Source organism: Numida meleagris, chromosome 3 (genome assembly GCF_002078875.1).
Source record: "Numida meleagris isolate 19003 breed g44 Domestic line chromosome 3, NumMel1.0, whole genome shotgun sequence".
In the NCBI taxonomy this organism is placed as follows: domain Eukaryota; kingdom Metazoa; phylum Chordata; class Aves; order Galliformes; family Numididae; genus Numida; species Numida meleagris.
In genome coordinates, this window is record NC_034411.1 from 88984521 (window position 1) to 89001472 (window position 16952).

The 16952-nt window shown below is 41.7% G+C and overlaps 1 protein-coding gene across 1 annotated transcript in view; it reads right to left on the reverse strand.

Moving 5' to 3' along the window:
* Positions 1-16308, reverse strand: part of AGPAT5 (1-acylglycerol-3-phosphate O-acyltransferase 5) — a 57027-nt gene extending 40719 nt beyond the window's left edge. Inside the window, exons 1-3 of the mRNA XM_021390938.1 lie at positions 15951-16308; positions 1415-1484; positions 1097-1212 (exon numbers count right to left, since the gene is read on the reverse strand). Of these exons, the coding sequence (XP_021246613.1) occupies positions 1097-1212; positions 1415-1484; positions 15951-16169 (405 nt within the window). The 5' untranslated portion in view covers positions 16170-16308. The remainder of the gene's footprint in view (positions 1-1096; positions 1213-1414; positions 1485-15950) is intronic.

Below are 16952 nucleotides of genomic sequence, written 5' to 3' on the forward strand. Positions count from 1 at the left end.
CAGTTCATGGATCTGAGCCTCCTCTTGTCCAGCAGCCTCTAAACCCAATCCAACTTGCACTGGCTTATTGGAGGCAAAACACGAGTCAATCAATAACAGCTGTGGTCTGATGCCAGAGAAGGGCTGCTCTGCCTCCTTCTCTCTTCCCACCAGTGGCTGTATGCTCAACCCTTTTCCCCCCTTTTGCTTCTCTAGAAATCAATTATTCTGACTTGACTTGTGGATGCAAGAGTGTGGGTACTGAGACATAGACAGGAACACACAGCCAAGAGCAACAAAGAGAGCAAAGCTTCCAATTTGCACAGGAGCCCGCAACAAGATTGGCTCTGGTCAAGCATACAACACCAACATTGGGCATTTCATTCTTGATATACAATTTATAAGGGAAAGTTTTTCTATTTTGAATTTAGACTAAAAATGTCAAACACTGTCAACAATACCTCTCCCTGTTACTGAGGAAAGTAAGTCGCCTATTCTTCACATTTTTCTTTACAAACTAATAAGTCGGTCACTCTGAAAGTAATGCCTCCTATTTATTTCCATGGAAATTACAACAGATGTACAATAACGCTGCTTGACACAGCAAATTCTCAGCTGCAAAACACTGTTTTTCTACAGTCACCATAGCTATTTTAAGATCCCCTTTTACATTGTGTTAAGACCAAACAATTGAAAAATAAATAGCGCGCTAAAAATGTGAACTTACTCCCTGTTTGCAGCATAACAACAAAACAACAACAAACCAATCAAAAAAAAACCAACCCAAAAGTCTGTTTTCACTTACTGCTAAGTGAGCAACTGCATGGTAAGAAGAACAAAGTATTAAAATATTTTGAAATGGCTACAGACAGATTCGATGGTGATATTTGTAGCTACTGTCAATAACAAGTATTTATTTATAAGAGTAAGTTGATTCTTTAATAACTGTCTCAACTCAGATACACATCTAATTACACTGAGTGAAATGAGCTGTTTTCACATTCAAATCAATAAGCGTTAGCTCAGAACTCCATCTTCCCAAAACAAAATAAATAGAAGGGAAGTACATCATATATATTTGACCCACAGTGAGCAAGGAAGAAGTGACTGGGCTTACCTGTGAAAAATACCACCCGTACAATGGAAGCCACTTTAGTCCATCTTTCAAAACATATCGGACATGCCCAAGTGCATTCTGCCTAATTGCCAACATGTCCGCAATAATCCAATCAACTGCAAAGACAAAAGCCCAGAATGTTTAGTTAAACTAGCCTTTTTTACCTGCCATTGATGAAAGAAAAAGCACATTTTGTACAAATATCATTAGGGGTTTATGAGCTAGAAGTTCTGATGGAAAGCTCATTAGAGCAAGGCTGGAAAGAGACACGGCAAACAGATGAGCAGATCTATAAAAACGTTATGAAAAAATACAAACCTGTACACTGATGATTTGATAAATATATTACATTTTCTTTATTTTTTGGCAAATCCCCATAGATTATTACCTAAAAAATAAGAAATGAAGCATTACTTTATTATTTATAGTCATTATGTTAGTCAGTGATAAGACTGAATGAGGTAATTACCTATTTTCTAAGAAAAATGCCAGCAACTTAGCATCATTAATCCCATTAATTTATCAGAATCCATCATGCATACAATCTACTTAACAACAAGGAAGTTAATACTAACTAATTAGGGCACAAGAAGTTTATTCTGTTCTTACGATTTAGCCCTAGAATGGGATCCATGGAAGCCAACTTACATACACAAGATCCCTAATGCAATTAAAGGTAAAAGCAACCTTTGGACATGTATTAAAACATCATTTAACTTCACAAATCTAACAAATAGCATATGCTTCACCCAGACACATTGTTATGAGTTCAGTAAAATTTAAAGCTGTAAGTTTTCCTGTATTAGATAAAGAAAAAACTCTCATCCATTTGCCACAACTTCAACCACCAAGAGCAAGCAAATAAATAAATAAATAAATAAATAAATCACAAGGTGGGAGGGGAGAAGGGGGATGGGAATGTCCTTAAGTTGGGCTTCAGTTTTTATTACAATTTTGTAATGTTTTTCTCCACTATTTTAAGGTTCTAACCTTACAGTTTTTCTCCCAAGTATTTATTAGTGAAATAACTTAACTTTTAACTGACAGCGCAATTAAAAGCAAGATGCAGAAGCAATAATCCTAATAGCTTTTAAAAAGGATAAACTCAGGTTTATTTCACATATAAAATGAACGAAACCATTTCAATTCTCAGCTGAAGAATGCCTATAGTATTTTATTATAAATAGTTTCGCTATCGAACTCAGGTGAGTTTTCCAATCAGTACACTTCAGCTGAATTCCCCCCCACTCTCCCAATACTAATAAGCTGTATTCGTTGTTCCCAGAAATTAGTTGTATTAAAGACATATTCTTTTCTGAAGGGACAGTATTCATCAAAACAAAAGCACTACTCAGAAGCTTTACCCACATACCACCACCAGTTCCACAGCGTGGACTGGCTGGATATTTTATCAAGAAGATGCATCTAATATTCAGAAGATTACTCAGAAGTTGATTAAAATCATTTAGCATGCCAGACCTCATACTGATCTTTACAGCACGTCTATAAGCACCTCTGAAAAATCTGCCTACATGTCAGTTAACCTGTTACACCAAATGGATAACTTTTTGTATCGTAACAGTATACAAACATCCCACCTAAATCTGTGTTTACATTCATGGTGTTACTCATCTGCAAATACAACTGCAAATTTGTTTTCAAGGCAAGAAACCATATATTGGCAAATTGAGACATTCAGTAAATATGTGAACAAGAGATCATCCAGCATACAGTAAAGAGAACACTACTTATTTGAATTTAGAGGAAGGGAAAAGGTCCAATACAACAGATCACTACAGCTGAAGGTCCTGAATGCTATCTGTGCTTCATAAAAGGTAAGAAAATACGAACAAGAGGAAAGCAAAATCTGCCCTTGACACTCTAAGAGCTATCCCACAGAAGAAAACAGACAAAACAGGGTTTGAAATATGTAATTGATTATTTTAACTTCTAAAAATTTCTACTTTTAGTGTACAAAGTCAAAATTTCACTGCAATCAGAACCACAATTCAAAGCACTCACTAGTAACTACTGCTTTAGTAAAAACAAATATAACTGATTATGTCTGCCAAATATAACAGTTAATCTGTATTACTTCTTATTACTTCTTATTACTTCTTATTTCAATAGGATCGGATGTAGCTCACTTTTTAATCCCAGAGGAACACCCTCTCACTGTTACTGTAAGTAGATTTCTGTGTACCACATACAGTCTTACCGTAATGGTTAGCCAAAACATGTTTATATGTAATGAACCAACATTTTGTAACTGTGATAAAACGTACAGCCCATATGACTGCACAGAACCGAAAAGCTCCACTTATAATTAATTCTCATTGAAAACAAGAAAGGATATTCTATTTCAGAGTGAAGGAAGGAGTAAGAAAATCTGAAAAATCTATTTTGCTCGCTCAACTGGCTCAGCCTAGGAGGATGCAATAGCTTTAACTGCACCATCACTCATTTCAGCAATCTCAAGAAAAGGTTTCTGCAGTTTGCTAACAGCCAGCAAACAGCTATTCACAGATTAGATGTTCATGGTCAGGAAATGAGGGCTACAAACTACATGACATATATTACAACCAGATAGGAGCGGCACCTTCCAGCCTTTATTGCCCAGAGGTTTCTTCAGCTCTCACAGGATGCGTCTGCTCTGCAGGCAGCCATACAACATTACTTCTAAGAAGCTGCTATGTTTCTCAAAATTTTCATAACAAATCATGAAGAGCCTCGAATCCTGCAGAAAAGTTGTCCTTTTGAGATGATGTCTGAAGAATTCATCTGCTTGGGGATAGACAGGGGAAAAGTCCCTTCAGAGCAACCCTTCAATTTCTGTGAATCCAAAACTTTCAGATAAATTGGAGTTCTCAGTATAAATTACAGTTGAAGGATGCAACACAATACTCTTCTTCATGGTCTCCAGAAAAAAAAGCTGACTTTGTGCTATTCTGCAGTGTCTCCACAGAACTCCCTTGCTGCCACAGACCGTGCAATAGTAACCGACTCCTTTTCAGACTGCTGGTGCAGAAGGTTTCTAGGGAGCACAGTGAAAGCAAGCATTTGAGGGCTTTACCAAACAGAGAAATGGATCATGGTGCCAGGTTACGTACATGCAACATGAAGAGTTCAGAACAGCGGTCTTCCAAGAAGCGCAGGAGGTGGCATTCCCATTTGCAGGCACTGGCTGGCCAGCACCAGGCAAGAGACACAGGATGTGGTTGGGAGGCAGCTCCCAGTTTCAGGAGAGAAGCTAACCCATTGCATTTCAGATACTTTATGCAAGCTCTCCAAATGCCAGCAGTATATATACAAACACGTCCTACATATGCATCATTTTGAAAGACTGAGAAGGTAAATGCGCCGTCTGTCACAATGAACCAAGTGAGGAACCCATTTGTTTGAATAGGTGCTCTCTTGTTTTATTTTAAAAAGAGAAGAAAAAAAAAAAGCAGGAAACAAAGTCCAGCAGAGAAAAAAAGTCAAAAGGAAGAGCAACACAGCAAGTCAAACTGAACAAAGATCTAAGGGAAAATAGTTAAAATGCAGATTCATAGACTATGATTACAAACATAACCTGTGTACAGAGCGTCAAAATTAGTGCTTTTAGTCATGCTGTGGTTATTTCACAGCCCAGTCCACAATAGCAGGTTAGGCTGTTACTGTTGGTTTGGGTCTTTCACATTCATTTATGTAGCAGTGCCATCAAACCCAATTCAGACTGGGCTCAGATAAAGGAAAGTGGATGCTAATGGGTTCCTTTCTGTAGAAGGGCCAGGACCCCACTGTTCACACGCTTGGCAGGCACAAAGCATACCTCAGAGGTGTCAAGGCCAGAGGAAGCCACAAGTTCTCCCAAAGATGAAACTTACTAACTCAGTGCTAGGCTGATCCAGGCATGCAAATGGGGGCTCCTGGGTGATCTGGTGACACCAGCTTCTGTGTCCATCTGTTTTCCAGTGCAATTTATTCAGCTAGGGCTGTACAAGTGTGGTAGCTTGCATAGCTATGCAAAGCAATTGTGCATGGAAGCCACACCTCAACACTGTAATTTGCAAAAGGCTTCACAGCAACAAGGCTGACATCTCTGAATTAGGTTTCTATTTCTTGATCAGGAAATCTGCACATACCAAAGAAAATTAAATAGATCATTTAATATGACATCGTAGCTACATTGGCTCAGTAAACTGGGCTATGACAAACTAACTCAAGAGAGAAAAGTAATCACGCTATCAGGAGACCTGATAGTCAGCTGGTGACCACATCAACCTCTTAGCAGAGAGATTGCCTTAATATGATAATTGGATGTGGTCGGCCATGTGAGCAGTTCAGGAGCTGACCTGCACACAGACCTGGCACCTCTGCTTCAGTGGCAGGAAGGCAACACAGCTGGTTATTGGTGGTAAAAAACATGGGCCATCTCCTTTGATGTCCCATCACCTCAGCACACTCATTCTTCGTTCCTCAGACTGCTCCACCCTCCCCTTTTCCCTGTTCAAGGAAACCTGGTATGAATTGCAGAATAACGCCCACTTCTTCACTGTTTCTTCAGTAACAGAAGTGATGCGCGCTGGGGCACGTGGCAGCAAGAAAGGTGGAGTGTTCAGAGCAGGAAAAAAGTTAGCTGCAAGCATAAAGGCAGCAGCAACTGGAAAGATGGATAAAAGCAGAGATACAGTAACAGAACGTTCCTTCCCTCGCTTGGAGGAAGACAAGAGAAACAGAACACTGCAGAAGTCCAACACCTCATTTAAAACAACCATATAAACCTCATACATTCAGCTTTGTTCCCCTTAAAACACACAGTTCTCTCCACTTTGCTGTTTCTGCCTGACTACTTTTATAACTTGGACTGCAAGCTCTTCAGAACAAGAGCTTCTTTGTTAGCTGTGCACTGCCATACAACTGAAGTGCTTATTAAAATAATTGGTATCCTAGGACGCATTTTGCATCTTTTCGGCAAAGAAACTGGAAAGAATTTTGTGGTAAAAGGGTGGAGTTCGCATCAACAAACCTCCAGAGGAACTGCTAGATATGGCTCTGAAGTCAACACACAACCCTGGGCAAGCTGACTTCTGCAGCACTGCTGCTGTGGTAAGAGAGCTACTGTAACAGTACTTGAATTCTAATACTACAGGTATCGTGTGGGAAGATGTTTAAATTCCTCATTCTCCTAAAGTTCTGCCTGGTGACACAACCAGTTGTTTTGAGCTTTTCAACAAAGTATCTCAGATCACAGAATCTACTTGTCCTGCCTGACAAGAATCAGGCTCAATGCAGGTTGCAACTGGGGGCCCCAGCTCAGTGCTGACAGTTTTCACAGGTTTCCAGATGCCCTACTACAAGCATTTAAAAATGGTTATCTTCCTTCACAGGAGACAGGTAAGCACTTTTATTCTCATTTATTTTCACCGTAGTCAGTCAGCAGTTGGTAGTTTCACTGCCATCACTGTACCAAAGGAAATCAAGTAACAGCAGTAACTACCACACTCATTTCAACATAAAAAAAAAAGCCCACAGTCCTGTAAGATGAAGGAGGCATTTATTATAGATGAGCACTATCGTTCATTTAACTGGACTTGTTTTGTTTGCAATTCCTGCCTGCCTGGATCTTTCACAGACGCTACACAGAGAACTGAGACATTAAAGACCTCTACGGAAGCATTATCTGCCTGTTCTTATAGTCCTCCTCAAAGCCTCATGTAGCGATTTACAACAGAACACGACAAATAATTTTACTCACAGATTTATTTCCAACCTGAACAAAAGATTAATTTGAGAAGGAACAAGTTGTCACAACACAAAGAATATTGGGGCAATTTCAGTTCATATTTACTTTAAACAATAATCCCCAACTATATAGATTCAGATATGCAACATAACCCAGAAGCAGGAGCTCTTGGCTTCTAGTAGAGCTCAGTACTGCAGAACAGGATTCACAATGCTGCACTTCTGAGCCTGCCAGCTTTGAATTGCCAGGATATAGGCCACTGAAAACAGATGCAGATCTTAAATCCCGTCCTGCCCTAACACGCTGCTCAGCGCTTTCAAAAAGGTTCATTTGAGGACGGGAGATTCTCTTTTCTGAAAACACACTGCTAAATGCAGCTTTTCAAAGAAGTGTACGTAGAAAGAACTGAACTGATGCAGTGCATCGGTACAGCCTGTGCTCATTAACTCATTAAGTTGAAGAGAAGTACCACCATTTCTTCCCCTTTTTCTTTAAATAGGAAAAAAAGAGCTCAAACTGTTTTCGAGGTTCCCAACCCTCCCAGTGTACATTAAATACCATTTGAAAGAGCCCTTGTTTTTGTTTTTTTTTTTTCAAAAAAAGTTCTGCACACATTTCAGATACATAAAACATATGTCATGTGAAAGGAGATTATTTATAAGCTGACTTCCATAGAAGGGTTTTTCTGAACATCTGGCACCTTGGTATGATGCAAAACTTGCACATGCCTTCCAGCACAAGAGTGGAAGGAAGTTTCACGTGTTTCATTATGAGAGAATGACATTCCCTCACAACTCTTTGGCATCTCTAAAGAATTTTTCCTCAGATTTTTGTAATTTCCTTTAAAGAAAAGAAAAAATGATCCACATTCAATATAACTATTGTTCACTTTGTTACTCTTCAGTAGTGGGAAGTATGTAACTCCTTCCCCCCAAAATTAAGAAATAACAGCGTCTTCATGCATTAAGCACATTATAAGAACTTAATCATTGGGCATCTCACACCGGCAAGAAGCAAGAAACCTTGTGTAGTGATGTTATTCACAGTGTTCCTTCAGCTAGAGCTCTTAATAATTGGTTCTCTGCTTTTAAATGTGAAGGACTCCAAGGAAGAGTTCATTAAATTCTTATCTGTAAAACTCATACAAGTGAGCATGTCAAGTACAGACTGAACGGGTACAACATTATCAGCGAGTCAGCATTCATGAGGAAGGGGAAGATGAAGAAATCTCCACTTTCTCTGGAATAAGCCCTTCCATACATCTTTTTTTTTCCAGTATGTATTTAGAATTCAAGCACTATGGACTTCTAGGAAGAGGGAAACCCACCTTTACACAGCAGAAGATGTCATACAGGAAGGTGTCTGAGCTAGCGCTAAATAATTTGGCTCCAGACCCAAACACAGCAAACTTAACTTCAGTTCTTTTTGAAGCTGACTAAATATCCCTCTAATACCTCCCCACACCTCCACAGCACAGAAGTGAGCTGGTTCACCTGCAGCTCGCTCAGCACTCTGCATCATGTTTGAACATGCATGCCCTCCAGATTCCCAAGTAGCTTCAGAAAATGGGATCAAGTCTTCAAGTTCAAGAGAAAAAAAAATACTCTAACCACCACAATACAGTTGGAAGTTATACTATTTTTCTTCACGTTTAGATACCTGCTTAAATACAGAAGTTCAGCCAAATCATAGGTAGTTAGTTTTACAACTGAAGAAAAAAAAGAAAAGAAATCAAACTAGCGTGAACTGTACAGTTTTCTAGTCCCACACTGAGGAGCTAACTGTAACAGGGAAGATGACAAGTAGCAAGTGACAGATATGAAATGAAGAAAAGAAGAAAATAATTTCCGTTTTTCATCCTGAATCTCTTCAGAGCATAAAATTCAAACTGACAGAACAAAGATTAAAGAATACATTTCCCCAGAGAAGCTATGCTTCCTCATAATTGTAACATCAAAATCTTTGACATCTGAGCCTACTTTATCTAACACAACTAAAACTGAGAAAAAAAAAAAAAAAAGAGACACTCTGTAAGCCTGAGGTAAATAGATTGCAATAATTGGAGTCAAACGTTTAACTATGAATAGAATCTTCTCTTAGCAAGAGTCTGATGCTATAGTACCAGGAGAAAAACTTCTCAATTAACAGTCACCCTTATGTGAAGTATCTGGATGTGTTATGCAACGAGAAGGAAAGGACACGAACAAAAAAAAACTGTATAGAACTCCGTGGACCAGGATCCATCAAAATATAGTTAACCACAAAAAAAGAAAAGCTTGCAAGTTAAAGTGTGCAAGCTTATTATTATTGTTCTAATGTGATAAATGTGATAAATAATACCTGTATTTACAAAGGAAACAAATCCGGCAAGACTTCCACAAATTACATTAAGAACTGTATATGCTACAAAGCTAAATGTATTTTCATTTGAGCATCTTAAAACAGAAAATTTAGAAGTCAAACCATGAGGTCGTAAAACTCACTGGCTAAATACTTGGAATCAGAATTTGATAAGTGCTTTTAGTGCTTTTAAACCTATCCTTCGACTCCTTAGCTCCTCATACCAGACAGACACTTTTTTTTTTTTTAATGATTTTCTGAGGTATACATAGTTATTTTTAAAATGTAAACATATGTGGCAGGATGAGGGGAAGTGGCTTCAAACTGGAAGAGGGTAGATTTAGACTAGATATCAGGAAGAAATTCTTTCCTGTGAGGGTGGTGAGATCCTGGATCAGGTTGCCCAGCAAGGTTGAGGATGCTCCCTCCCTGGGGCTGGATAGGGCTTTGAGCAACCTGGTCTAGAGGGAGGTGTCCCTGCCTATAGCAAGGGGTTGGAACTAGATGATCTTAAAGGTCCCTGCCAACCCAAACCATTCTCTGATTCTATGATATTAGTTTTAAATCAAAGACAGTATTAGGTAAGGCTGACGTAAAATCCAGGTTCAGTTGTGACTTGCCAATTAGAAAATAAATGCCAGGCAAACTTCCACAGAAAACTTCCAAATTATGAACCCAAACAGCAGTAGTTTTGGTGTGGGTAACTGATAACTTGTTTCTGAAACAGCTAACAAAGTGAGTAAACAAAAACTGTTTTTCAAATATCAGGGGGTGGGACAGAGATCAGAACCTGCAATGACCATGCAATATCCCCACACTACATTCTCTCCGGCTCGTCCTCGTGCCAGAAACCGCAGAGTATGACAACCCCAGCTGATGTCGAAAAGTACCAGCGTCACAATGGATTTTCACCTTCACAGCAGTAGCCAAAGGCAGTCAGAACAAAAATTATGATATACGCAAATATATCTTCTGCGAAATCTAAAAAAGAAAGAGCGCAAAGCTTACATACCTCATGTACCTATTTTTGTTGCCTCACACCACAGCTGAATGTAAGAGTCTAAAATTAGATACCCATTTCAGTGTGAAGGCAGCATCCCTTAGGCTTAGCAGGTATCGTTTAATGTCTTCTACTATAGCACACAGGAATTTGTTGTAATATTATGAAAGACACACACACTCGGAGAGAGCTGCTGTCTGAAATCTCTAATGAGATGAGCCAGGGCGAGCTGCCTTTCTGGAGCCAGCACCACAGCAGGAAAATTTCATTGCAAAAAGCAGGGCTTCTTTCAGAAGTTTACCACACAAAAGCGATTCACTAAACTAGCTTCTCAGTTTCTCTCTTAGTACTGCACCAATCCCCAAGTTTTTGTCATACTTCCTAGATTTATTTCAACACTTTCACCCTTAGACAAATGATAGCTTACAGTTACCTTTACCTCTCAACATGCCTCCAAAGAGCTAACAGCTTCACGTGCCTGCATCACCCACGAGAGCTGCTGTTGCCCATTCATACTATTTTCAAAGTGTGCCAGAAGCCAAGCACAGTGCAGGACTAAGAGGGAAGATGCAAGCCCTCCAAGGCTGCTGCTCCTGACCTTGGAGCTGGCCTTACCTGCAGTGCTGTGCCTCCCAGCTCCAGCACCTCCCACTACTCACTCTCCCAGCCTCCAAGGTGTCAGGCAGGCTGGGGGGAGAGCTCAGATCTCACACACACACACACCTACAGAACGAGGCTAAAGAAAAATGATAAAGCGCAACTACCGGCACCTTCTTTGCCAACACAATCAGAGAAGGATGAGAAGAAGCATTTCCTTCTAACTTTCTGGTTGAAATGTTTGCCCAGGTGCTCATCCTGAGGGCATTCAGCCCATTACATCTCTGGACAGAAAGCAATTAGAAAAGGAATGTTTCTCCTCCTCAATGAAGCTGTCTCACCAGCAAAGCTGCTGTCCTGGGAACGAAGACAGACACAGGCCTCCTAACTCTCACTTCCAGGCCGAAGGCTGCAACAGCGAGCACCTCTATCCCCACCTTAGGCACTGAGCTCTCCTCACAGGTCTCTTAGGAAGCCAAGCACAGAGCCCAGGCTCTGCTTTGCAGGATAGCACAGTCAACAGTTCAGTAGCAGTTTCTTTGCGAAGTTTTAATATGCTCAAATCTTAAGCAGTCTTCAATCTTGTTGAAACATGGCAGTCCAAGCTTCAATACAAAACTAGAAAGTGTGTTTCATTGCTTAGCTGAGATCTCACATGTTTTCTAAAATCACTGTTAGAAATACCACAGCTCTGCAAAACAACACTGAGGTTGTGTTTGATTCCAACAGCCCTTCCAGAGTCCTGTGATAACAAGGAAAAACAGAATTTCATAATGCCTTTAATGAAAGCACCACTTTCAAAAATTCCTGTTCAGACGGAAGCAGGGGTAGAGCAAGAGAGCTGACACAAGCATTGAACAAAATCCATGACTGAATTAATGTGCGTGGATTTTATTCAATTGTCAAACCTTTCAGATGGAAAATGATCTTTTAGGAAGCAGTCCAAGCGATGATTTCTTTATTATTTCTTCATCGTCACTCTGTACAAAATATCAAATACAATTACAACAAAAAAAGCAGAAGAACATTTAGTCCTCAGATGATCTGAAACATGTGCACAAAACACAATAGGCATTAATTTCATCACCCTGACAGCAACTGGGATAAGACACTAAGGGTCACAGGGAGATGACAGCATTCACCATGCTAAATTACTTGTCCTTTCAGCCCTTCAAACATCCTAATCATGGGCATATTCTCCGTTATTTCAGTTTTCAGATTCTATACTAAGATGCAATTGTTTATTGTCTATGCTGTCTGAATGGAAGAGTCTGGATTCCCCTATAATGCAGAAAAGACAAAACGCAGACAATCACACTATTCACATGCTACTGAATGACTTAGAAACGTGGAGCCAAATCTACAGTTAGCACAAGCAAATGCAAGTCCTCCAAAGCACAAGAATTGCACCTGTTTGTGTCAGTGACAGCTTTGCCACATTGCTGATCAAATCAACACTTCACTCTCTAAGACTTTCTACTCACTTCACACAGAGTTCAAGCATCTCATACATATTCCTCCTCAAGAAGGGTATAGTAACACCTTCTGCAGCTTCCAGCAGGACAGGTGAGATTCAGTGTAACTGCATTTGCATCCAAAGCAACACAGGGAAAAACAAGGCCATTCTCCCTGCTCCACTTTTCAACAGACCACCTTCACAGATTTGCTTTGCTATGGCTTTATAATCCTGCAGATTGTTGAAGAGTACTGTCACAATGCCATATGTAGATTAATTTTATGTATCTATAGCTCCTTAATAAAACTCATAGATATTTGCCAAGCTGCAATTGCACTGACAAATCTACAGAAAACGGCAGGATTTCTCATTCTGTAGTCATGATGTTTTTGTCCAGTTTATCTAATTTATAGGACTGGCAGGTCCTGGCTTGTTTTTTGTACTCTAAATACTGGTTCTTCAATTTTCTAGAGCCAAAACTTGCATGATGTCCTTGCAATATGACTATTTTCAGTAATGCATTTACAGAATTCTAATATTACTGGAAAACCCATACCAACCCCATCTTAGCTAAAGTTCTACTTAGGTTTTGCAAAACAAATCCTTTTGGTGGAAAAAAATTAGAGACCTGCCAAAAATTTAAGACGGGAAAGTATTTATAGTATGAGAAAATTAAAAAAAAAAAAATAAACAAACACACCTCACAACTTTTAGTTATTTCATTAGCCAATCTTTACAATGTAAATACTCAGTGCTAGTCCACAATTATAGCTCTGTATTCATTTTAGATCTCAGGTCAAATACTTAAGAGAAAGGGAAATTGTTACTCTTTCAAGACTTCCTGTCCTGCAGCTCAGAGTATCACCATATCTAGTTACATCTCACAACTGAAGTGCTTGCTATGAAGATGAAATGTCTTCCTAACACCAACAGGAATTTTTGTTTTAATAAACTTAGCTAAAAATGCCCAAGTCAAGGAGAGCAAAAGAAGAAAAAAAGTCCTCATGCGTATGGTTGTGAGGGAAAGACTGGACTAAACATTTTATGGGCTAAAAGCTGTTGGTGCACAGAAACTTCATTTCCTAGTAAATAAGATAAAAATCAAGATATGTTACTATTTCATCCGGTCAAAAAGTAAACTATGCTCAAGATTCAAACCAACTTATAGTCCATTAGCACTCCACTGCCACTAAACATGGAAACTTCAACAAAACCATTATTTGAAGATAAGACATCTCAAATATTCACAACAGCTTTGGAGCGCTATTGTACTGAAAAACCACAAATGCACTAAACATAAGAAGCCAAAGAATGCTAAACAGAACACAATATTAAAGACATTTTTTTGTTTTGGGGTAAGACTGTGCTAAGTGGCTTAGCAATGGCTAAGGCAGTGCTAAGTGTCACTTCAGGCACCTGTGTAATCTTACTGTGTAGTCTCACTGAAGTCATTATGTTACAATACTCTCATGGATGAAGCTGTTGGCTTCCCATTGATCTAGTCCCAAGAATTATCCCAATAAGCTTCAGTTGATTGAAAAAAAATTAACACACCTCAAAAAAGATGCTGAATTCTTCCTTCTAGTGACTATCATGTCTTAACCCTGGTAAAGTATTACAGCCGTTTTTATGATGGTACATAAGTTAATATTCTTATCTTTTGGAGGGAAGTTTGCATTTAATGATGCTACTCTTCTGCAGCCAATTAAATGCCTTAAAGCAGCTCTTGGGTTACCATTCCAACCTCAAACACACGCTTAACTTTCCACTGTGAGTTTCAAGTTAAACAAGTTCAGCTTCTTCATGGGCAGGTCTGAAAGAACATCCTGTTTCTCCTCCTTAAGCAAATGGGAGATACTCCCGATTAAATGAAACACAAATCTTAAGGATTCTCCCTCTTACTTCTCTATAAACGTATCACGCTTTCCATGTTTTTATTTAGCTTTGAGTCTCAGTTACTATCTTAACCTATGACATATGCCAAGCTGGTTCTGTGGGCCCTGCTCTGTTTTCAGCACTGCCTGTACCATCTCATCTACCCCTAAGATCATCTGCCGTTCACTGACCAAGCACCTCTACGTTCATCTCACTCTAACCAATCATCTGTACCAGCCTCTCCTTCCTTTTTGCGTGAACCAAGTTTTATCCATGTAACCAAAGAAAACAAAGATGGACAGACAACGGACGCCTTTTTGTTCGTTTTGGTTATCACTGTCCTTTCTGTACCTTAACATGACAGGCATCTTTTGTGAAAAAGTTCTAAGTGGTTGCTACTGTGCACACATTGTTCGCAGGAAATCTGAATTATTTTGCTGTTACAGTTTATATGTCAATTGTCTGCTCTCTCATCTTTGAAGAGATTGAATAAGGCTACTTTACTGCTGCTTTCGGCAGCTAATTACTGAAGTGCATTACTACACATCAAAATGCCTGCAATAAAGATAGAAAATAAGGGAGATAAAACACTAAGTACTTAACCTGTGAATTACTGTTCTGTTTTTTTTTTTTTTTAAATAAATCACAAGTCAACTAATTTCAACAAGATGCAAGGGTGAGGTGTCATGAGCTACAAGCTGAGTCAATCAATAACTAATGAAGGCTAAGAGAAGACCTCAGTTTCCTTTTGTACTCTTTCCATTCAAACCGATGTCATACTGCGCTGTTTTGCTCTTCCTCTCCAGCTGGCTTTGTGGGTTTCCATGAGAGCTGCTATTAAGTGAGGCCTACAGCTGCAGTTCGGGAGCAGAAATTAGTAGAGACCTACCCTGATTTTGAAAGAAACATATAATAAAACAGCAGATGAATAATTAAGCTGCAATTATCAAGGACCTATTTGTATCAGCTCTGTAACTTGCCAGTCAACATGTAAGCACTTGTTATTCTCTACTTCCAAGCAGCTGACACTAATTTCAAATAGACTTCTATACACTCAGCCAGACTGAGAGTCAGGCAGAGGCCCAGGAAGCACCTGTCATTTGCTTAACTGTTCTTTGAATATTGAATTAGAAGTCTCCTTATTTGCTTTTCAAATTGTAAACAAATATGTAACTCTCACAAACATTTAACGTGTGATGAGAAAATGGTCAAGTACAGCATTATTACTTGCACCCAAACTCTCTGGTAAGGCAGGACAGACTGCCAGCTCTGCCTTCTTAACCTGAACCTTCGTGCTCCACTTTCGGTGGTACTGATAACCACAGTCTGTGGCTGATCCAAGACTGAAGGCCCAGACCCAACAGCCAGTAAACTATGACAGAAGTGGAAAGGTGTAGTAACGTAAAGGTAGTAGATGTACGAAGTGCAACTACAGTCAGCTATATTTTCAGCCACGTAGCCCTGTGGATGCGCAAAGCAGGCCGCATGGCTCAAGCGTGCGAGCAGGCTGCCACCCGAGCGCTGACAGCGCATGACTGATGTCACGTTCCTTCAGCTTCCAACCTGCAAAATGAACACATCGCCGGGACTCCGTGAAAAGCATCACCCCGGGAGGGACAGGACACGGGCATGACTCTTCCTGGCGCGCCCAGAGCCTCTGCCCTCGGAGCGCTAAGTGTGGGCAGGGAAAGGCCGAAGCCCGCACCTGCCGACAGCGGCAGCTCGCTTCCTCCCCGCGACGGGGGCAGCCCGGGGGCGGGGGCGGCCGGGGGTGCCTAAGGGGAGCGGGGCGGGCTCAGCGCCGTGTCCCGCCGCTCCCCACCGGCCGCCGTGGGGGAGCCCCGCGCTGCCGGCTCACCTGCACGCCCGCGTAGTTCTCGAAGAAGAAGAGCACCATGCTCTGGTAGATGGTGTAGAGGCGGTCGTCCACCTCGCGGTAGAAGCGGGCGGGGAGGACGGCGGAGAGCAGGCGCCAGGCGCCCCAGGCCAGCACGTAGGTGGGCGCCGTGCCCATCATGACGGCGGCGGGCAGGAAGTAGCGCATGGAATATGTGTGCAGCACCAGCGACAGCAGCATCTTCCCGCTCGCTCCCGGCCTCACCGGGACACCCACATGGGCAGCGCGCTCAGACACGGCCCGCCGGGCCCGCCGGCCCCATCGCCGCCGCGCTAGGCAGAGCAGAGCCGCCGGGCGGGAGGGAGGGGGCGGAGGGGGGGGGGAAGCAGCGGCAGCGGCCGCCCCCAGCAGGGAGGCGCGGAGCGGGCACCAGCTCACGGATCCCCCAACGCCGCCTCCGCCACCATATTGCCCGGCCGGGGGAGGAGCCGCGCCGGCAGGAAGGCGGCCGCTCGCTGCCTGCGGGGAACTTCCGGGCCGGGCGGGCGAGTGGCGGCTGTAGCGCTGTGGTGCGTGTGTCCCGCAGCTCTGACTCCGGATCTGTGAGGTGGCTGCGGCAGCCCCGGGCCGGGGGAGCGCTTGCCTCGTGAGCTGCAAGTAGCGTCCATTTAAACGCAGCATGGTGTAATTGAAGCCAACTTCGTTTTTTCACCCTCCCGTTTTCTGCTAGTGCAGCACTAAGAACAGGAGATGCGTCGCTTTCACCAGCTCCAAGCTCACTGACAGCCGGTTGTGCACCTCCTGTGCCGCTCAGCTCACGTTCCCGCTCGGGCCCCCACTAGCCTCGTGACAGGGGCCCCGGGTGCACCAGCTTTCAAAGGAAATGCAGTAGTCCTGTAGAAAGCAGCTGCGTCTTCTCCGAGAGGAAGTTTATTACAAAACCCGAGCAAATGGAGAAGTGCTTATTCTTTTGTACAAAAATCCCACCCTGAAGCTTGCGAAGATCTCATTGTTTTAAGAAGG